General features: G+C 32.9%; 1 protein-coding gene across 1 annotated transcript in view; it reads right to left on the bottom strand.

The window, feature by feature from the left end:
- Window positions 1-13,097: 13,097 nt before the first annotated feature.
- LOC131947892 (two pore potassium channel protein sup-9-like) overlaps window positions 13,098-24,890 on the bottom strand; it is a 105,096-nt gene continuing 93,303 nt past the window's right edge. The window contains exon 2 of the mRNA XM_059309281.1: window positions 13,098-15,048. Within this exon, the coding sequence (XP_059165264.1) occupies window positions 14,246-15,048 (803 nt within the window). The 3' untranslated portion in view covers window positions 13,098-14,245. The remainder of the gene's footprint in view (window positions 15,049-24,890) is intronic.

Here is a 24,890-nt window from a genome sequence, read left to right as displayed (position 1 = left end):
ATCTAATGGCATCTAATTATTTTTTCATTTAAATTGGAATCTGTACAATTGAAATTTTTTTGACTGCTAAAGTTGTTTTAATAGTTGAATTTCCTTGAAATATGGACATGTTTTTTTTAAAAATCATTTTTCATTTGTCAGCTAAGCTTCATTGTTTAAATATTACTCAAACTGTCAAGATTACTGACATTTTAAATAGCCAGCATTTCATTATGCAATGGTTATGCATTTTTTTTGTTAAAAAAACAAGACCCCAGTACATTTTTAAATTAGTGAAACTTGTTATATTAACAAATTCATTATATTCCATACATTTTCTTACTCATAAAGAATTGAATCTTTAGTTAATGTAGAATTAAGTTAATGTAGAGTTATTTTTAAATTTCAACACATTTAATTAGGACAGTATAGGATTTATCCTAATTGGTTTAATGGATTTTAAAATAGATTACTATTTACACATTTGCTGTGTAACTTCGCCCTTCAATATACGTCTGCTGATTAAATGCTAAAGAGGTAAAAATGATATGACGTTACATGTAGCATTTCATAATTTTCTCCATAGACATTGTGTTTAAGTTTCATTTGTCACAAAGTAAAACAATATGGCTCTGATTATTTTTTAAACAAATGTTACACAGTAGGACTTTAAATTTTTATGATGTTTACCAAATAGAATGTGATCTACTGTGTACTAATGTATCTTCTTGTTGATGCTAGCAAGTTAGCAGTGTTGTCATGGCAGTTATACTGACACATGCCTGAGCATGGTGTTGTCATTAACTCTAGCAGATACTGACTTGTTAAGTGTAGTGTTTTCAGTTAAGCTGTGCTTGATACTGATTAGCTGAGCATTTTTTGTCAGTTAAGCTGCTGTTGATACTGGCAGTTGAGTATAGTGTCACTGTTGATACTAACAGTTGAACATAGTGTCACTGTTGATACTGACATGTTGAGTACATAGTTGTCAGTGAAGCTGATGTTGATACTGGCAGTTGAGTATAGTGTCACTGTTGATACTAACAGTTGAACATAGTGTCACTGTTGATACTGACATGTTGAGTACATAGTTGTCAGTGAAGCTGATGTTGATACTGACATGTTGAGCATAGTGTCACTGTTTATACTGACAGTTGAACATAGGTTCACTGTTGATCCTGACGTGTTGAGCATAATAGTGTCGCCGTTGATACTGACAGTTGAGCATATTGTCGCTGTTGAAACTAATAAGTTGAACATAGTGTCACTGTTGATACTGCTACGTTAAGCCTGGTGTGATGTAGCTGGTGATGGAACAATGATCTTCTGATAGTGCTTACCTCTACAGTATTCTCACCTGACTGGGTTTGTTTACATTTTCCTGATGTCAATAATTTGTGATTGTTATTCCTGCACAGCATTTTTTAAAGTCAATTTCTTTACTTTCTAGATTCATATATCTAATGTCCGTATACTTAAAAATTTGCATTTTCAAGCATGTTTTTTTAAATTAGCTTACAATCATACTTTTTGTCACTTTTTCTTATTATGGCTTATTCACAGGTTTTGCATATTGATATAAACAACTTGGTCTGGAATTAATATTTACACTTTTATTTTACTTGTACATATATGTCCATTATGAGTGAATTTGTTTTGTTTAATGAATATTCATAAACTGTATGGAAAGCATAATATATAATGTATTGTTTGTAAAAAAAAAATTAATATGCAGAGTAATTTATTGTAGCTTTTGCTTGTTAATAAGTTAAACAAACGTCATTTATTCTTATTGTTTACAACATCAGCTTTATAACATACTTAACTGATAAACTTGATCACATTAATAAATGTTTTAAAAAGAGATTAATCAATAAGTTATTTATGATTATACTGCAGCTGGGAATTGATCTTATGTTGTTGTCTGTCTGTCTGTCTGTATGATGATGTTAAATCAAAAACACTTTTTTGATGTTAAACCATTTTCAGTTTTTAATCATACGTTTTAAAATTTTAGTTTTTAAATCTAAATGTACACTTTAAATTTGTAATTGAATGTTACACTTACAAAAGAATGTCAGTTCATATATGTTTATATGTTAATGATAGAAAACAAAATCTAAAATGTATACCATAATTTTGTAATTATATATAACGTTTAAAAAAAATGTTAGCTGATATATGTTTATATTTGTTGGGGGATGTCAGTGATAAAAAACAAAATCTAAAATGTATATTGTAATTTTGTAATTGAATACAACATTTAATACAAATGCTAGTTGATATATGTTCATATATGTTTATATTAGTTGATGACAGAAAAAACATCGAGATAATTATTTGAAGATACCAGGAGTCGGATAAAGTATGTGAACAAGCTAATGTTATCTAATTGTAAATCAAAACTTTTGAATTGATGTGTAGCACAGAGACTTAGTGTATGTTAATGAACAAGTAAAATGGTTTTATGGGACGGAGTGGTCTAGCGGTAGAGAGCTGGACTGCTAACCCGTTAGTCTCGAGTTTGAATCCGGGTTCAAGTCTGTAGACCGTCCCAGAGTCCACCCAGCTCTGATGGGTGCCTAACTCACGTTAGGGTAAGTAAAGGCGGCTGGGCATAGTGCTGACCACACTATCATCCCTTCATATGCCGAGGTCACAGAAACAAGTTAGCTCTACTTCACTTGCCCCATAAACCGTTTGGTTTGAAAAGGAACTTTTTAAAATGGTTTTGCATTTTATTGTAATTATAACTCTTATTTGACCAACATGAGCTTACAACTGCTATATTCAACACATATATATTGCAGCGAATTTCAAAGGCTATTACTGAAATAAACATTTTTTAAAAGAACATGTTAGACGTGTAGTTTTATGATAATTTTTTGGCTTGGCCGTTGTGATCTATTTTTATCAAATGTGCCTTATAGTTGATATAATGAGGCGAGTGCTACAAGGTCACATTTCTGATATATTTAGTGAAACCCTTATAATATAATCTTGTACTAAATATATTGCAAGTTTTTATCACCCCAATATTTAAGTTTGTGAGGTTGTCATACATTGTGTTTTTAAAACAAATTTAACAATAGCTGTTGCCCCATGTTTTGTATTTAGTAAATTTCTATGTCAGAGTTAAAATAACACCATTTTCAATTTTGAAATTGGGAAAAATGCTTTTTAGCATTCATAATAAAATCTGAAAACTGTTTCTGATATTTGGATTATTATAGGTTAAACAATTTTAAAAAAATGAGATATTTAAATAATTTACTGATTAAATATGTATGTATTATTAAATACTTTCTGACGTAGACCTTTGGTCTAAATTACGGTTTGACAAAATACTGGAATAAATTAAGGTGATAAAGTTTAAACTGTATGTAAATAATGTGTGTAAATTTTAATCAAAGCATGTTCATGACAGTGTTGATAGGGAGAGTGTTGCATTATGGGTACATTAATTTCAAGTTTTCTTTACACTTTAATGGTGATAGAGTTTGTTGGCACACTGTAGATAGGGATTCTTAGACAGTTGGGTTAGGCGCTACCTAGTCCAAAAATTGTTTGTTAGACTTATATTCTTCCTCTTGACTGAGAATTTTTTTTTTCTTAACCAATGAAAACAAAATAAACAAGAGTAGGTTAACCTTGGATGGGTCCCTTATGTAGTTGTATGGCGGGTGGTGATAGTAAGAACTCCTTTAGGGTATGGCTAATAGATATATATTTTTTATAGCTGTCTATATAATTGCAGTATAATTGTTCAGTATCGCATCTATGACAGCATAGGCAGGATTTTGCTATAGGAAGGCAGTTGTTTCCATTTTCCCACATTTTTTACATACAGTATATATATATATATATATATATTGATTAGGAACACAAAATTTTGGTTTTATGACATAAGGGGATGTTGAAATTGAAATAGTTTAAAGCATAAGGTGTGTTTACATGATTAGCTTTTTACAAGATTAGCTTCCTTCAGTACTATAACAAGATTAACTTTTGTAAGTAGCATAGCTACATTCACTTGTTAACAAAACTCGTGCAGCATTTTCATTTATTTATGACCTTGCACAAACACTTTATTCAACTTCTTTGTACATGTTCTTGTGTATGTTTGTATGTTCTGTAGTCGCACACCCTCTACCCCCTGCATTCATGTATACAGTATTAGTTGATTTTTTTGTAAGTTTGGTTTAGTACTCAGTTCACAGTGTTCACAAATATTTATATTTAATTAAAAAATATTTATTTATAAAACTTAGATTAATTTCATTATAGAGCTGTGGTTGATAGTTTTAATGAGTATTTATCATCCAAGTGTTTTTATTAAATGTGTGTTGAATGTGTCCTGATACAGGTACATAGCCGTAAGCATTTGTTTAGTCTTGTCATATTTACTGATACTTTATTTAAGAAGTGTAAAAAGATTGTTAAGAAATATGTGTGAGAGATTGGTAATTATTTCTAACACCATTCATTAGAATTTAGATGCATTAGATAAATGGCGTATATGCTGGTGAAATGTCTACTGCTGGCTTTAATACTTGAAAGTAATGTTATTATTGACCCCTTAAAGTTTAAGTTAAACTAGTTAGTTATTTAGTATAATTTACTAGTATTATTTGGTATACAAATTTAATTTACTATTCGCCTTTATAACCAATAAAGTTATCAACTGCAGGCCCTAAACTCGTAAAGTATTTACTATACTTTCTTTCACCAATTTGTAGTGTAATACATGAAACATTCAGTCTACGTGCTTAAAATAAAATGTGTTCTTTGTAAAAACATTTCAATGCAAGTCCAGCATTCTGATATTAAAAAATACTTCTTATTGTTTAATTTGCCTTCATTCTCCACTCAATAAAGAAATCTTGTCATTCTCCATCCAAGGAATCACTATTTTTTCATATTTTATTCTGATTGGTCAATCAATATAATTGAATTTTTTGCATAAACCACACTCCACTATTTTTATGAGTGTATTTTTCTGTGTGTACGTATATAAGTAAATTTGTAGGTTTTATATATATATATATATATATATATATATATATATATATATATATATATATATATATATATATATGCATCTTTATCGCCTATTCAAAATTGGCAATTGTTAGGGATTATGTTTAAAATTTTAATTTTAAAAGTTTTCATGCAAAAGACATGAATTTATAAGTAATACATACTTTTATGATATCTTCTTTATTATTAGTCTACTTAGTTATAAAATATCTTACAAAGGATGTGAGGTTTTATTTTTTATTACTAGCATTGAGTACTTTTAAAAAAAATTGTTTCAAGGGAGGTCATCGGGCACTCTGAACCATTAGCATATTCACACTAACATTTTACAGCCAACACTTTGGAAATGCTGTTTTAATGCCTTCAAGGTATATTACAATTCTTGAATTGAATCAAAATTGAAGTTGTGGCATAAAGGATATAATGATGAGTTGTCTTTCACCATTACAATATAATCACATATTATCATTATATTTTAAAATTTCTAGTGTTGGATTAAAAATTAGAAACACAATTTTAGAAAACTTTTTCAGGCAATTCTTTTATGATGAAGGGATGTGATCCAATTTTTATATTTTAAACATAAATTTATGTATATTTGTTTTATTTTTATTCTTGATCATTAGTGTACACAATGGGTCATGCCTAGACTACTACTTTTGTTTACCAAAAATATTTGAAATTTCAAACAATATTTAAATCCTGTATTTGTTTTGTATCATACAACTGTTTGTCATAAATTTTTATCATGCTTGAATAGATATGAATAAACACATGCATACACATAGTCTATGGTGTTGTGTCTGACTTAATTCTGGGGTGGGCTTCAATTTGTTTTTATGTATATACATAAATAAATTAATATTTTGTATTTGAGTGTGGATTTATATGTATATATGTGTATATATATATGTATATGTATATAAAAAATATATAGCCTATGTATATATATATATACATGTATATATGTATGTATATATATATGTATATGTGTATATATATGTATATATATGTGTATATATATGTGTATATATATGTATATATATGTATATATATATGTTTATATATGTGTGTGTATATGTGTATATATATATTTACATGTATATATATGTATTTTATAACATTGGAAGAAAAACATTTTTCAATTTAAACAATTTATTATGAAATCTTCATCACTAGGGAAACAGTAGAACCATCAGTATGATGATAAAAAAAAAATCTAAAATTAAAAAATATAATCAAAGAGAGAGAAGCCGAATGAAGAGTTGAGAGTACATCACTAGATCCTTGATAGCACATCAGTAGGTAATAATATTTCAGTTCCTTACATGACTAGAAAACTCATTCTAGTGTGTACACATTTTTGTTTGCCAATACAACATTTTAAATAAATTTTTTTTTACCTGCTATGGAATTAACATTGGTCCATTGTATGTAAATATAGATATCCCTATATATATATATATATATATATATATATATATATATATATATATTATATATGTTATATATATATTATATATATTATATATATATATTTATTTATATACTACTTTCAATAACTTCATACTACAGAGTACGTATGGAAATATTCCACCAGTTTATTTGTTAAACTACTTTGTTAGAAAAAAAGTACTGTGTACTAGAAATTTTTGGTAAACTGCATTGGAATAGGTATGGAAAAAATTCAAAAGCACGCCAACACATGGGATGTGAACGTCTCAAAAATGGTTGGTTGTTGGTGGATGAACATATGGCAAACAGGAGTTAGTAGAGCTTTAATCTGATTTCAAGCAAACAAGGGAAAATTATCTTTACATATGGCGTGGGGGGTAATTAGAGAAGAAAAATTGATACACCATGAATGACATTTTTTTTTATTTGTTGTACAGACAAAACAATTGTTATGTTGCATCTGATACAGTGTGCTAATTTTAAATTTAAAAAAAAATTGGCAACTATAGGTCTATTATTGTATTAAAATATTTAGATACCTAGATCAAACAGACTGCGTGTTCTTGATAGTATATGAATTTATAAGTGGGTGTAGCTCATAAAACTACATATACTACTATATATATATATATATATATATATATATATATATATATATATATATATATATATATATATATATATATATATATATATATATATATATGTATATATATGTATATATGTATATATATATGTATATATATATATGTATATATATATATGTATATATATATATGTATATATATATATATGTATATATATGTATATATATATATATATATATATATATATATATATATATATATATATATATATATATATATATATATATATATATATTAGATTGAAACTTTTTAGAATATTAAAATTGCTTAACATAATTACCTTTTTTATAAGAATGAAAAGAATATGAATATGATATTTTATGAGCATTCTGGCAATAAATTAAAAATGTACTATTTGATATTATAATGAGAATTTTATAATTTAAGTAAGAAAATAGTTATTAAAAGAAGTTGGAAAAATTAATTGTTAAATAAAAAAAATGAGAGTTGATATTTAATAAAATAAAATAAACAAACAACGCTCCTTTCCTATAAGTGTTTTAGAAAAACTTTAAAAAAAAATATCGGATTGAAATTTAATTATTTAAGCATGCTGCTGTATACATTAGTTATTAATAGACTGTAGAACTTTTATAGCATTTTTATAATTTAAAAAAGTATCATGGCTGAGATTCTGTAGTGAGGTACTTCTTGTCAATATAATCACTAGCACCTTTAGTGATTCTTTAAACTAGATTTTTTCAAACAAATATTGGTTATTATATTTTACATTATATATATATATAAATAAATATATACATAACAAATGTGTTAATCTTTCATATTATTACCATACTGTTTGCACACACAAACTTTTCTGCATTAGATTTGTAATCTTTTGAAATAAAAGGAAGATAACTCTTAACGCAGAGATTTGGCATCAGCCATATTGCTGAAATTGAAGGGCTAGAATAAATTAATCAAATAGTAAATACTGCCAAAATAGATAATGTAATAAAGTTTTCACTAAAAAAAAACATTATTAATGTAATTAATTTTATGAAACAAATCGAAAAAGGAAATTCTGCAATAAATGCTTTCTAAATTTTAGCATTTTCTTTTTTGGCAGATTTGTTAATACCTGATAACTTTTCGGCTAACTCTTCGCAGATGAAAACATTAAAATGCTTCTTTCTTTTGTACACAACTCTTCATTACCCATGATTTAAATTGTTTAAATATGAAGAATTAAAACACCCCAACACCTTAGTTACTATAAAAAAAATAAGGAATTCTTTGACGAATGCACCTTAAATAGTATAAGAATAAAAAAAAAGTAATAATAAATATTAATTTTAAATTCAAGGATAAAAACATCAATTTCATAAAAATTAAAGCTTTCCATTTGACGTTTCACACTTCACATAATTAAATCATATCTTCCATTATGGCTGAAAAAATCACACCAGCACATCCAACCAAAACTCCAAACTTCCTTTCACTTTATTTTTTACAATCTATTAATAATTATATGCATGCATAGACATATTTTTCAATTTAAGTGAAAAAATATAGTCTATAAATAAATCTTTTTTTTTAACACAGCACAAAACAAAACAATTTTTTCCATGCATAATAATATGAAATTACTAGATCTACATTTATTTAACAAAATATTTACATAAGAAAACTTTTTATCAATTAAAGGAACATTAAATCTGCTTGAATAAGGAAAATTATTTTAATGGAAGCAAGATAATGTATTAGCCTGGTGCTATTACTTTTATACCATATGTTCAATATACATTAGTAATAATCTACAGCATTTATTCTTTTTCTCATCCGTTAAATCCACAGCTTAGTTGGAACAATTATTATTTTTTTAAATACCTCAATTGTTCAATTCAAAATAGTTGTTAAAACCAGAATTATTAAAACAAAACACTATAAGAAAGACAAAGCAAATGATTTTTCAACATTAAATTGTTCAATAAACTCAAAAGCCATAAATAAAAAAAAACTAACCTAAATTTAAAACAAATTTCGTTTTTTTCTTTTCAAGATAAAAAAAATGTTTACTTTGAAACAAAAAATGTGTAATATAAATGATAAATATGTTTAAAAGCTGTATTTTTTGTTTTAATATAGCCATGCCAATTTTATCACATTTGGTTTCTAAAGGTTTTAAATTTATTTTTTTCCCCTCTAATTTTGATTGTCTAAGATCAGACATTGAATTTTTTATTTATATTTTAAATGGAAGAATATAACTGATAAACTAGTTTGATTATTTATTTTGTTTTCAAATCTCTAACCAGATTTCCACATAATTCAGCAGTTTAATTTGACAGAAACAAAACCTGTAGGCTATTATGACAACACCTGATTGGTTTCCTAGAATATCATTTAAATTTTTAAAAATCTATATTTAAATATCAAAAGTAAATACAATTTTGAGAGAAGGTTCAGTAAAATTAATTGAGATATGTAACTAAGCTGAGTATCTTGGTCAGTGTTAAAGCAAACTAGCCCAAACTCTATTTTTTAGACTACTAATCAGTATATTGGCTGTATGGATGAGAAAAGTATAACTAAGAAATAGTTGTAGATTTTATTTTTAAAATATTTTTCTTGTTAACTTTAAAAAAACAAATATTACAAAATATAGTAAATTTTGTTCCAAATAGCTTAAGTGACTAAAATTATTATTTTGGTCTTCTAATATAAAGTGGATTTCACAGACAACTCTATGATAACAGTTTCTAACACTTGTTCAAATTTTAGAACAGTGACGATACCTTCCCTCAATGTCTATATCTTCTGCTGGCTCTCAATGCAATTACACGAGGTAAATGAAAAAAATATCTGGAATATTGTTACACAAGTTAAAAAAAAAAATTTTTAAGAAAACAATACAAACAGAGCAGAATTTTATTGTGGACTTTATAATACGTTGAATACAAGAACATTATGTAGTTCTTATCTGTTATGTGGCATCAAACAACCTTTGTTAAGTATTCATACGTAGGATTCATTTTATTAATACATACTTTAATTGGAAATAGAGACTATTTTACATGCCAGTGCATGATATTGCCTTGCTGCTATAATTGAATCTTCAAACAAAAAAAGGTAGTGTTTAGCTGACATAATAGATTTTAAATATTTCATGCTAATTTAATTATTTATATAGAAGCCTTTTCATAATCCCACTCTTTTAATTAACCTTGATCATGCCCCCATCCCCATTGTTACCCCCTTGCTCATTTACCATCTATCAATTAATCCTGTCAAAAAAAAAAACAACCTGCAGTAGGAAATTATCCCCTGACAATTTAGAGAGTTGGATAGGGTTAGGATAGGGATAGGGATATAGATAATAGGTTTTTAAGAGGATGAGGGGGGGGGGGGAGAGTAATTTGATATGGGGGTAATGACAGAGAGGGATGATGACTGGGGTGTAATGTCCTAGAGGTCGTTTACCTTCTCACCATATGCCCAAAATCTCAAATTGTACTCCATATCCTAACATCCTCTAATGAGACTAAATTATTGCAAACAACCTTAGACCCCCTTTTTAAAAAACAAACAAAATGCAATCATACAGTAAGAAAAATAATATATAAATAACTGTTTATATTCTAAACAGGTCAATTGAACTCTATCCTAACTATCACATCCTTATTGGATGCTATACAATTCTATCCTAAATAGTCTGGTTAGGGTATTTAAAACTTTATCCTAACTATAACATCCTTAGTGGATGCTATACAATTCTATCCTAAACAGTCTGGTTAGGGTAATTAAACTCTATCCTAACTATAACATCCTTAATGGATGCTATACAATTCTATCCTAAACAGTCTGGTTAAGGTAATCAAACTCTATCCTAACTCTAATGCCCAAAACGGATGCTCTACAATGGCTGCCTGACTGCACTTAACAGAAAAGAACATTCTAGTCTTCCTCACACACTCAAGCATAATACAGCAGTGTTTGTGGATTTAAAAAATTGGACATCTTGATATTCAGTTGCCATATGTCATTGGCATACAGATGACACATGTCATCAAACCACTTTTAAAATTGGGATAAAGAATATATGTACATATATAAGTTATTAAAATAAAAATCATACCTAATTTGAATATACAAAACTGATTATTTCAAGTGATTTTTATTCTTTGATTTATACCATTACCTGAATAAGAGTTTTAGAACTTAGGCTAGGGTTAGAATGAAAAATCTATTGAATTCTATTTACAATAACGTTTTCCTTAACTTGAGTAATTTATATACTAAATCGATTTCAAAAAAATCTACAATAAAAATAAAGAGAACAAATCTAGGAATAGAGAAATTTTCTGTTTTCCAGTTTGAGTTTTTGTTATTCTGATTACAGTTTTTAACAGGTTCTGTTGAATTATTCATCAAACCTAAAAATATTTTGGCATTATTCCAATTTAGAAATTTTCTTTATGCTTTTTGAATAAATTAAAATTGTCTTCTGTTATCAGAAACTGAGATAAATTAAATGTTTACATTTATACTAAGAAATATGAAAGAAAATGTTTTTTCTGATTAAATAAACATTAATGAGCTTAATAATTAGTTTGGATTTTCTTATGTACACAAATTTAAAATAGTGATACCATGAAGACAAAGTATTTCTTTTGCATATAAACACAATTTTTTTAATGAAAAAAAAAAAGTTGAAAACTAAGTGATTACAAAAAAATAGTGGAAAGGTTACAAACATGATTAAAAATTAGGAGTAGATATTTGTAGAAAAAATTTGTTTTGGTGTTGGTATGTTTGGATGTGGACACTTTACTTCATTAATTAGTTTTTATATAAATGGGATTTTTATGTGTCCTGCTTTAAGAATGCACACTTTAAGTTTCACTACCTTCTTTGCATACACATTTTTAATGGTTGGCTGCATGAATTTGCACAAAAAGCAGTTAAAGTATATATGTATAGGGCCTATATATATCTGCCTGCTCAAATATTATCTGCTCATAGTTACTATGAGAGGCTGTTAAATTTGCTGTAGTAGATTATTTTTTCTATAAGATGCTGATTTTTTTTTTGTATAAGATAGTAAAATTGCAAAGGTGCCTATTTCATCAACACTTTTTCAGCTGGTGTCCTAAAAATTATGTTTAAAAATCCAAAATGTATCTAATGTTTTCAACATTTGATGAGTGTTTGTATGTCAAGCTTGACATACAAACACCCCATATATCCACCAATGACCATATGCCAGATACTGTCAGACATTGTGAAAAAATATGATATTAAACATAAGTAATTTCCCCTTCGTATTTTTGAAACAGTATTTTGTATTTTATTTAATACTTTTTTGTTTTTATTGATCTTGTAATGTTCCCTTTTGTACCTAAAGTAGAGTTCACCTACTTCTGCAAAGTTTCTTCCAGGCATCGCTTCAGGGGGGGGGGGGCGCTCCCCCCCACCGAAGAAAGTCCTACTGCGCCCCCGAATGAAGAAATGGAATTTATTAGAATATATATACTTTTGACAATGTCCGCCCCCAGGAATGTTGTCCCCCCCCCCCCCCCCCCCCCGAAAATTTTAAGTGCACCCCCGGAGAAAAAAGTCTGGAAGAGACACTGTACTTCTGTGACCTCTGTCTATGAAGGTATTGTGTGATCAGCACTATACCCAGCTGCCTTTACTTTCCCTAAAGTAAAGTACCCATCAGATCTAGATGGACTCAGTGATGTTCCACTGACTTTGGATTCAAAATACAGGCATATAGTATACAGACTTTTAAAAAAATGTTACTTCACTTGGCCTATTCATATTTTCTACAGAGACAACTCTAATTAACTGAACTGTTATAAAAAAAAAAATGAAGCATTCCCCCCCCCCCCCCATTTTCAAACAAACTGAAAAAAAATGGTTTACAATGTATATTATATAACCCTAGTTCTAATGTTGTGTTATAAATAAATTGTTGGGCCTAGAGAGTGTACATTTTACTATACAAAACATTACTACATCTATATAAACTAAATGTTTTGCTTGTTTTTTCCCCCCTACATAACATAATTATAGTGATAGTGCATTCAGTCAATGTAAACATATTTATACGCTTAAACCTATAAAAAGACGCATTCTCTTTCACTTAAGTCCGGACAGGCCTATATTTTAAAATAATCTTTTGAGATATCTAAGGGAGATCACTCTCAAACCACACAGGGGAGAGATCAAAACGAGAGTAGATTTATGATAGTGACGTTCGAACATTGATTCGTTAAATGATGGTGCAGTTTTTTAAAAAAGATTTTCATCAAAGGGAGGCAACTATCAAAAGTTGAAGGTGGTGATGTTAAAGGGAGATAATTTTTTTCTGAGTTTTCCTGGTCTGTTTGTTTAGGAAGGCGGGCTCTAGGTTAAACAAACTTGTTTGGGAAGAAGAAGACTGACGCTGGAAACTTTACAGAAAAACTGCTTCAAATATAAGGGCAGTTTGCTAGTGTGTTTTGTAGGCTGACGAGGTTCCAGTGTCAAACCTTGCAGTTGCAAATACCTGTCTCTGCCCTCTTCCTCCCGATTTAACTTATACATTAAAAATGTATTTTTATATAGATAGGGGTGCCTAGTTAATGTATTAACTAGATCTAGTTAGTGTTATGTGGCTAACGTATTTCTGTTTTTGGGAATTCAAAGCAGTATCCAACCTATTAATTAATTTAGTTGATAATTAATTTAAAACTTAATTGGCACCGGGCGAAGTGTGTGGGTGGTTAGTTTAAGAAAATAAGATCACTCTCTCAACAGGCTAGTTTGTTTTGATAGTCGTGGCGTCGCATGGGGGTGCGGAAGGGGGGCAGTAGTAATTTAGGCAGGTTGCTGGGAAACTATAAGTTAATCAATAGCTTCAAATAACATTTCTTTATATACTCTACGTTCTTTTGTGATTGTTTTGACTTTTATTTAAGCAGCTAAAAACATTCTTGACGTGTTACACTGAATAAAATATGGCAGTATGCAAAGGGTTAAACATGATTGTGTTGTGTTTTATTTCAAATGTAAAAAAAAGTGTTTCTATTCTTCAAGTTGTAACACAAACAACAAAATCAACAGTTCTTAATCAACAAACTTAACACATCAACATTAGAAAAACAAAAAAAAAATTATTAACAGCTGAAAAGACATCAAATAGAAGCCCGTTTCTTTCCCAGATTCTGCCACTGAATGAACGACGCACTGTCCTCAGTGCAGCTGTGATTGTCCTCCTTGGTGGAAGAGGCTTGCATTGGAAGTAGGTGCGAAATCTTCCCGGGTGCCCGAGTCACCGAGTACCTGGGCTTCCCCCGGGAGCGGAGATTGTAACACGAGCACGAACACACCGAAATTAGGTCATTGTACTCGGGGGTTTCCTGCGCGCCGGAAACCACACTTCCGTTGGCCGTGATGACGTCACCGTCCAACCTGACAGCGCCCCTGGCGGCGGCGGCGGCTTCCATTTCTTCCCGTTTTTCGTCGACGGTGTTCATGGTAAGAAAGCGAAGAATGAGGAGGTTCATCGCAGCGGAAATCACAGTCAAACCGAAGAGGATGAATATTAAACAGAATGTCACGTAATGCGGCTGATTGGTCAGCATGTTGTCCCGCTGCAAGGCAACGAAATCGCCGAAACCTATGGTGGTCAGCGTGATGAAACAGTAGTAGAACGAATCGATATACGGCCAGTTCTCGAAGTAGGAAAAAATGGCCGCCCCCGACGTGAGGACGATGGTGGAGAGGTTCATGGCGATGAAGATGAGATGGGTCTGGGAGACCTCGGTGTTCTTCATCCGGAAACATTTCCGGATGTGTTTGACCAGGAACGTGACGAAGGTGTTGAGGCGCTCGCCCACGCTCTGGAACATGACGATACACAAGGGGATGCCGGACAGGGCGTAGAACATGCAGAACACCTTGCCACCTATCGTCTGGGGGGTGCTGTGGCCGTAACCTAGGAGACAGAATAACAAACAATTATTTGTTGCATTTCATAGTGTATACATAAGCATATATATATATATATATATATATATATATATATATATATATATATATATATATATATATATATATATATATATATATATATATATTGCCAATTGATTGAAAACCGACACATAAAAATAGAAAAAGACGGAAGAATCACTATATAGTCTCCTTAAACACACTATAAAACAGATAATCTCTTCTCTTTGTATGTATGTGCAGAGGCGTAGCTAGGGGGGGGCGGGGGGGGGGCGGCCGCCCCGGGCGCCGACCCTATGGGGGCGCCAAAAGGGGTGGGAAAAATTTTTTAAAGCTGATTTTATGCTGCAGTTTTGAATTATAAACTGTCTAAGTTAAGAAATATAATGGCTACACGCATTTACATACTGATTTAACTGTTTTCTATCTTGATTTCTTAATGTAAAACATATACTCTTAAGAAACAGTGACCGGCAAAACCTCTTTGAAGCTTTTCCTAGATGGGGGGGGGGGGGGGCGCTTTTTCGAGACTTAAAACGGAAGAATTTACACTAGATTGTTGAGTCGATAAACGTTACCACTATTAAAAGAAACCAATTGTATTAAAACGTATTGTACGATTGTTGAACTGTAAAATACGTTAGTGACTTTTATCAAGATGGTGCAGGGGGGCGCTTTTAGGCTAAATAAAATAGCAAAATTACACAGGATTCTGAGTAAACAACCTTTAGCTCTCAGAAAGAAACGAATTGTACTGTGCATTGTATAATTGTGTAACATTTTTTAAAAAAAAGTTAGTTACGTTAAAAACCGCTCTACAAACTTTGTCCAAGATGGTTGTGATGAGTGTGTGTGGGGGTGGGGGGGGGGGGCGCTTTTTTCGCTAACAAAAATCGCAAGTATTTGTACTGGATTGGTGAGTAGATAACTCTATTAACACTTAGTAAAGAAACCAAGTGTATTAACGCGTAATGTACAATTTCAATAGCCAGTTTTGTTAAAAAAAAAGACGCGACTAGTTCTTTGTAAGATTCTTACGATTCTCTCAACTTCAACGTGAGAGATCAGATACTTTTGATCAGTGTTTCTTCCAGACTTTTTTCTCCGGGGGGGCACTTGAAATCTTCGGGGGGAGGGGGGAGGCGGTAAACTTTCTTCGGGGGGGGGGGGGCGGACACTGTTAAAAGTATATATTTTCTATATATAAATTATATAAATTTCATTTCGTTCGGGGGGGCGTAAAAATTTTTCCGGGGGGCTTCGCCCCCCCGAAAAGATGCCTGGAAGAAACTGTGTGCGAGAAGGCAGGGCAAATCTGCGAAATCCAAGACTACGAGCTGTTAACATCCGTTGGATTCCAGTTTGTTTTCTCTAGCTTGTTTTGTCATACCATCAACCAATCAACGAAATACCCATGTCGTATTCCAATGTGAACAATAAATATTTCTGATAACTTCTTCTTGTATGTCACTTGTGTGTCCTTAATCTAACAAACTTCGAATCCAATATGTACCATATCACAACAGAGATCGTTCAAAACTAGAACATAAAAGGCTGGTCTAAACATATTAGCGTTAGCTACAAACTACCCTCTAACACAGATCAGGCTTATTTGTTTTTACTGACATTACTAATCTTTCGCAAAAAAAGTTAAACGCATCTTAATGGGAATTAAATTGTCGTAAAGTTTTAAGGAATGAAAATCATACAATGTAATTATTAAACCTTGTCCGGACTGTAGCATACACGCTTACACACACGCTTACACACACAAATACACTCTTACCCACACACAAGCTTATATATAAACACACTATCACACACACATAATTATACACACACACACACACACACACATATATATATATATATATATATATATATATATATATATATATATATATATATATATATATATATAAGCGGGGGGGGGGGGGGCGCCAAATTGAAAGTTCGCCCCGGGCGCCGGGAAGGGTCGCTACGCCTCTGTGTATGTGTGTGTAAGCTTTGGTATGACAAGAATATACATATTTTTGCTGTATGATAAAAAGTATTTTTATAAAAAGATAGTGTGCAATGCGAACACTTATTGAGACCCGCAAAGACAATCTATAAGTAGCTGTTATCAATTTGCTTTATGGCGTATAGGATACAACAACAATTTAAAAATGATTAACCGGAAAAGTACAGCAGAAATCCAGATTAAAAAAAAAAATAGAACTTTCATACAAAGCAAGTTCATCGCTGCTTGTAAAACCCTGACATAATCTCTGGAAAACATCAAGTCGCCTGCTCATGTCGAAACGTCTGCATCATGGGAGACAACTTCAAACCTCACGTTGGGAGTTACGGTTCTTGTCATCCCCCCTTCCCCGCCCCGCCATATATCAAATCAGAGAACTTTTCATCATTTGCCGATCGAAGCTCTATCGCCAGCTAATATCTGTCCATGTATTTTTGCAAATCGATACGTCATGTTTATTACGCTGTATCTTTCTGGACAGTTTTGGAAAGTTTAAAAAAAATAATGTTAGAACTTTCACACTTTAAAACTTTTCTTTTGACAAAACAATTAAGATTTTAACATGGGATATAGGATAGAGAAGTATATACATATATATACATATATATATATATATACATATATATATATATACATATATATATATATATACATTATATATATATATATATATATATATATATATATATGTATATATATATATATATATATATATATATATATATATGTGTGTGTGTGTGTGTGTGTGTGTCTGTATGGAATTGTGTAGGGTTAAGGTAGTGATAACGGTTTTGCCATGACAACGTATCAATGATGACGTTTTCGATGTACGATTCAGCATGCTGTTACGTAATTATATACCAACAACTTAACTTCCGGTTCCGACCCCCACCCCCCATCCACACACACCCTCGTCCTCGTTACACATCAGTTCCGGTCACGTGCCCAGCGTGCATTACCAGGCCGCGTGACATGCCATCGTTCCACGGTGGGACGATGTCACACACTTAAATGACATCTGTGACATTCGGTTTGATTCCTCGGAGCCCCGCTCTAATGGGCTTAATATGCAGGCATGGACGCCCACAAAGTTGGTCACGTGACAACCTCTTCCCCCTCGCCCTACCACTCTACCCCCACACACCCACACACTAGCACTCAGGTGAGTAATATATGGGACGAAACTGCCCAGTCAGCCAAATTCGAAACTGGTAATGCGGCACTGGTAATTAACTGGTAAGTAGTAATACATTAACGCAATTTGACTGGGATGGATGGTATATTAGTACGTGGAATGAGAGTCAGGGATTCTTTCAGAGTTATCTCACTTGGAGGTGGGGTGGGGGTGCACTTGAAACTTCAGAGGGGTTGTTGAAACTTCCAGCGAATGCTGGTCGAAGTAGGCCTATATATTTTAAAAATACCAATGATCTATTGGTGTGCAATTATTTTTTTTCTATGAGACTTTATTCTATTTTAAAAAGTTTAAGTATTTAAAATGGATTAAAAATCATGTCTATATCCCGAGTTGCCATCCCCTGTTGTTTCATAGAAGAATATTCGAGAAAGTTTAGGGGAGATCACTCCCGGTTTTTTCTTTCTTTTATTTCCGCCTCAAACTTGTAATTGACAGCGTCAGTTTGCCTTGCACGTTCGCTTTAGTATTATAGAAATAAGTTAAAATAATCTTTTTGATTTCATTTTAGCCAGGTAGCGTACTACACTGTTTTAGTGTTGCATTATTTTAAAAAGTATAATCGGAAACTGAATCTGGCGCCTCTCAAGGTCACTCTTTCAAAAGAAAATCGACACTTTTTTCTTGAAGTAGGCCTATAGATTTTTTTGAACAGCAGGAATTTTTAAATTCTCTATATATAACGTTAAGTTTTAAATGTATACAATTCAAATCAGTATTTTAAAAAAATATTTATAATGTTTTTAAAACGACACGTAATTCCAAAAGATGGTCGACCTTTGGATTAAATAATTATAAAAGGGGAAGCTACTCGTTTCTACTCTAAATCTGACTTTCTAGACGATACCGAAGCCATTGTGAAAAAGGACTGGTGTAAAGTCCACGCCTCCCCTGTTCAAAAAGGCGTGGAGTTCCCTTTCTGTTCCCAAACTGTTCCCTGGTTCCCTTGCATGGCGCCTGATTGAATTCTGTCGTCTGCCATTCACGCGACATCGTGGAAGTTGGCATCTGTCAGGAGCAGCCGACAACCAAGTAGATCGATACAGGCATACTCTGATCACCAATAGGTAAGTACCGGAGCTGCCCCGGTACTCGGCTCTTTAACAAAACTGTGTGGTGGGTGTAGGTCAGTTGTAGTAATGGCTGATGTCGCCAAAAGGTCGATATATATATATATATATATATATATATATATATATATATATATATATATATATATATATATATATGCCCTGCATAGTGATATTGCTGATAGGACATAAAGCATCCAGCCTTAAGAACCGCGTACAGTGACCGTAATATAATGTTAAAGCGAATTAGGAGTTTATATTTCCTGTACTCCAAACATCTTCATTTCTAAAAGTCATGTGGTTACCTAGCAACACAACAATAAACAATCTGTTCCTAATAACTCTCTCATCTCCCAAGCTTTCGATTTTAAACGTAGGCGTTTCGCGTGCTTTGATTCGCGATGTTTTTTTTTTCAAGTTAGAAATTTCACTTTTTCTGATGTAATAGGAAGTTTTCTCATTTTAAAAAATAAAATAAAAATAAAAAAACTTCGCGGATCATTGATATGGGCTAATCATCGAAACATGTGCATTACATCACATCCGGCCATGTTTCCTGTCCCGGTTCACCTCGCAGTTTCTCGTGTTTTCTCGTTCTGTGTTTATCTACAAACATTGACACGCAATTAACTGCAGCCACGGAAGATGGGCTGCGGCTAGATGTCCTACAGGACATTGGTCCTAATGATGAGCTGTAGAGGTTTTACAACTAGAGCAAAGGAGCCGTAGAGTTTTAAAAACTAGAGCCAAGGAGCCGTAGACTTTTGTAAAGTGTTACTCGTAAGCCGTAAAGTTTTGTCAACTGTTACTCGGAAGCCGTAGGGTTTTTGTTAAGTGCTAGTCGGAAGCCGTAGGGTTTTTGTTAAGTGCTAGTCGGAAGCCGTAGGGTTTTTTGTTAAGTGCTAGTTGGAAGCCGTAGGGTTTTTGTTACTTGCTAGTCGGAAGCCGTAGGGTTTTTGTTAAGTGCTAGTTGGAAGCCGTAGGGTTTTTGTTACTTGCTAGTCGGAAGCCGTAGGGTTTTTGTTAAGTGCTAGTCGGAAGCCGTAGGGTTTTTGTTAAGTGCTAGTTGGAAGCCGTAGGGTTTTTGTTAAGTGCTAGTCGGAAGCCGTAGGGTTTTTGTTAAGTGCTAGTCGGGAGCCGTAGGGTTTTTGTTAAGTGCTAGTCGGAAGCCGTAGGGTTTTTGTTAAGTGCTAGTCGGGAGCCGTAGGGTTTTTGTTAAGTGCTAGTCGGAAGCCGTAGGGTTTTTGTTAAGTGCTAGTTGGAAGCCGTAGGGTTTTTGTTAAGTGCTAGTCGGAAGCCGTAGGGTTTTTGTTAAGTGCTAGTTGGAAGCCGTAGGGTTTTTGTTAAGTGCTAGTCGGAAGCCGTAGGGTTTTTGTTAAGTGCTAGTCGGAAGCCGTAGGGTTTTTGTTAAGTGCTAGTTGGAAGCCGTAGGGTTTTTGTTAAGTGCTAGTTGGAAGCCGTAGGGTTTTTGTTAAGGGCTAATCGGAAGCCGTAGAGTTTAGCCAGGCGCTACTCGGGAGACGTAGAGTTTTGTAAATGAGGGCCAACTAGAGCCAACACAAGAGCTAAAGGTTGTAGGGGTTTAATTACGGTCAACTAAAGCCAACCATGGAGGTGTAGGTTTTTGTCAATTAGGGCCAACTAAAGCCAATTAAGGGGTGTGGTGTTTTGTCAATTAGGGCCAACTAAAGCCAATTAAGTTTTGGCAATTAGGGCCAACTAAAGCCAATTAAGGGGGTGTGGTGTTTTGTCAATTAGGGCCAACTAAAGCCAATTAAGTTTTGGCAATTAGGGCCAACTAAAGCCAATTAAGGGGGTGTGGTGTTTTGTCAATTAGGGCCAACTAAAGCCAATTAAGTTTTGGCAATTAGGGCCAACTAAAGCCAATTAAGGGGGTGTGGTGTTTTGTCAATTAGGGCCAACTAAAGCCAATTAAGTTTTGGCAATTAGGGCCAACTAAAGCCAATTAAGGGGGTGTGGTGTTTTGTCAATTAGGGCCAACTAAAGCCAATTAAGTTTTGGCAATTAGGGTCAACTAAAGCCAATTAAGGGGGTGTGGTGTTTTGTCAATTAGGGCCAACTAAAGCCAATTAAGTTTTGTCAATTAGGGCCAACTAAATCCAATTAAGTTTTGTCAATTAGGGCCAACTAAAACCAATTAAAAAAGGTGTAGGTTTTCGTTAACTAGGGCCAACTCAGATACAGAAGTTTTAAAACAGGGTTCAAATGTAGGTGCCGTAGGTCAGCAACAATTTATGTCGTCCAAAACAAAAATCTAGAGTAAATACATTAAAAAAAAAATCCCACGGTCGTGTTTTTGTTGGAACGAATCGATTTTAAAGCAAGGTCATCGGGTTGTTAACCCTACCAGTGTGATCACTGATACAGCGGGAGGGGGGGGGGGATTAGCCTAATGTAGTGTCCTGTGGTATCCAACAGCGATGTATCGGGACGTTAGTACAGGGGGGTGGGTGGCTATCTACAACACATACGCGTTAGGGTGGGGGATGGGGAGTCTTGATGGAATCTTGTTTTTTTACTTTCTCGTATATACGAAGTATAGAGAAAGTCTTGTAATCGTGCAAAAAAAAAAAATCGAGATGTTTACAAATCTCGACGTTTTACACCTCACTGATACGGAAAAACATAATTTTGCAATCTTGTCCGTATGTCTCTGTGTCTGTGTGTGTGTCTGTATGTTGTGTAAACACGATAACTTGAGTACCGTTACAGCTAGGTTGATGAAATTTCATATATAGGTATTTTATCAATTTTAGATCCGTATCAACTTTTGAGCGATTTCCGATAACCGGAAGTGGTACTTTTTCTACTTTGAATTTTTCAAAAGCCTATAACTTGAGTATTATTTCAGATAGATAAATGAAATTTCACATGTAAGCAAAATAGCTAATTCTCTACCTTCTGTCAAATTTTGAGTAATTTCCGTTGACCGGAAGTACTAATTTGCGCTATTTCCTATTTCTCAAAAAACGCATGTAAATTTATAAAGTACTAATAATATTGCGCATAATTATGCACATTTTCTACTAGATTTTATTCTATTTTTAAAAGTTTAGGTAAACAAAAATCATGTCTATATTCCGAGTTGCCATCCCACGTAGTTTTATAATAGAATATTCGAGAAAGTTTAGGGGAGATCACTCCCGGTTTATTTTATAGCAAGAACTAGATTTTAGTTTTAAAACTATTAGAATTATTTTTCTCGTTAGAACATATTTTGACTAAAGAAAAAAAACAACAACAACAAACAGCTTAAGCCTAAAATGTATAACATGATAAGGGGGTAGCTTACGGCCATTTAGTTCTAATAAATAAAAACAACCTTTAACCAAACCTTAATTTAACATTTAATATGTTGTTATAACCCAAAAAGTTCAGTCACCCAAAACTGTATCTTTATTTTAGCTATTCAAATATAAAATACCCAAAAACAAATTAACTTATTTCGGACTATTTAAAATTCTATGTCAACAAAACAGAAAAAAATAATAATTACGAAACAATCTTAGACAATTTTAGAAGTGAAACCAAATTAGCTTCCCATACCAGTTCACTGATTCATATTTACATACGAGTACAGAAATAGCCAAGTTATTTGTGCGAGGATTAAAATGGCAATGCCTGATGTACCGGATATTAATGGTACAAAAATAAATTTAAAAGTTCTAAAGTGGCCGATATTATGAGACGTAACACTTACTTGCTATAAATAGAAATATTGTTAAAGGAGTGGTTAAATTCGACAATTTTTTTTTCTACCCAGAAAGGAATTTAATTTGTAGGTTGTTTACAGGATCTGTTTCAGCGACAGATGTTGTTGTTGTGGTTATATTTAGTAAAGAGGTGTTGTGTAGTGCGGTTGGAAAAGATGTACAAGTAGAGATGTGGTCAGAGTGAGGATTATAGAGAAGTAAATGATTGTTATATGGAATAGCATGGTCGGGTACTAGCGCGCTCGACTGCAAACACTTAAGTCTTGAGTTCAAATCTCGGTCAGAATTTGATTCTGTAGAAAGATGGGTACCTCGACTGCCAACTCTAAAGTCTCGAGTTCGGATCCTGGTCAGGATTTGATTCTGTAGAAAGATGGGTACCTCGACTGCCAACTCTAAAGTCTTGAGTTTGAATCTCGGTCAGGATTTGATTCCGTAGAAAGATGGGTACCTCGACTGTTAACTCTAAGGTCTCGAGTTCGGATCCTGGTCAGCATTTAAGTCTGCAGAACGTTCCAGATGTGTACCAGGCTCCCATTAGGGAAAGTTAAGGCGGCTGGGCATAGTGCCGACCACATTAGGGAAAGTAAACGCGACTCGGCATAGTGCCGACCACATTAGGGAAAGTAAAGGCGGCTGGGCATAGTGCCGACCACATTAGGGAAAGTAAACGCGACTCGGCATAGTGCCGACCACATTAGGGAAAGTAAAGGCGGCTGGGCATAGTGCCGACCACATTAGGGAAAGTAAAGGCGGCTGGGCATAGTGCCGACCACATTAGGGAAAGTAAAGGCGGCTGGGCATAGTGCCGACCACATTAGGGAAAGTAAAGGCGGCTGGGCATAGTGCCGACCACATTAGGGAAAGTAAAGGCGGCTGGGCATAGTGCCGACCACACCATGCCTTCAAATGCCGATTTAACAAACCATAAATTCTACTTCATCTGGGTTCATAATTGCTCGATCATCTTAAGTAAGACCCATCTAGGAGTGAGAGTTCAATGAACTTAAGACCTCTCTAGAATTGAGTACTGAACGACCTAAAGACCTCTCTAGACTTGAGAACTGAATGAGCCTTAAACTCCTCAAAGTTTAAGTACTGAATGCCATATAAATTGTTGCAAGGCACATATAGAAGACTATTAGTTTTTTTTTACCTGCATTTTTTTTAAGCTCTTGTGATTTCCATTTCACAATATCGTATATTTATAATTTAAAAAAAAATATACATCCGATTAATTTATGGAAATGCCAACCAAGTAAAGGTTGCAAATCTTCAGGGACCAATTTTTATTTGAAGTTCTCTTTCTGTTAAAACAAAATAACACTTTCAAGCCGGATTGTTAAATAAATATAAAATGGAGATTTAAGTTGAGTTTTCCCTAAATTCTGGCTAAGTAGAAGTTATTTTTGTTAGCCAAAGCTTACAATTTGTTTAAAAGGACTCTCGTGTGAATGGTTGGAGGTGCCGGTTTGGGTTAAGGTTAGGGTTTAGTGCTAGGGATTAGGTCACGATATACACATGAGATTATACATTTTGGTGGCGATTTGATTATTTAAACTAAGAAAAAAAGGCGAAAATTACAAAAAAGTAAATTATTTAGTTAATGTAGAGTGCTTCGTTGAAGTACTCTACAACCAAAACGAGGCTTGACGTCATGAATGTCAAAATAATTTTCAGCAGCAGTTAACGTCTGTTTTTTTTTTGAAAATAATTTTTGTTTCGTTTAATTTTAATTAACCACAACCGTTTTTATTTGACACTGTTTACATGTCCGACATACGTCAACCGACAACATGCAGGCAT

Source organism: Physella acuta, unplaced genomic scaffold (assembly GCF_028476545.2).
Source record: "Physella acuta isolate Inbredline_101_S28 unplaced genomic scaffold, ASM2847654v3 ptg000611l, whole genome shotgun sequence".
Taxonomy (NCBI): domain Eukaryota; kingdom Metazoa; phylum Mollusca; class Gastropoda; family Physidae; genus Physella; species Physella acuta.
Note: the sequence above shows the minus strand (reverse complement) of the source record. Positions and strands in the feature narration are given on the sequence as shown.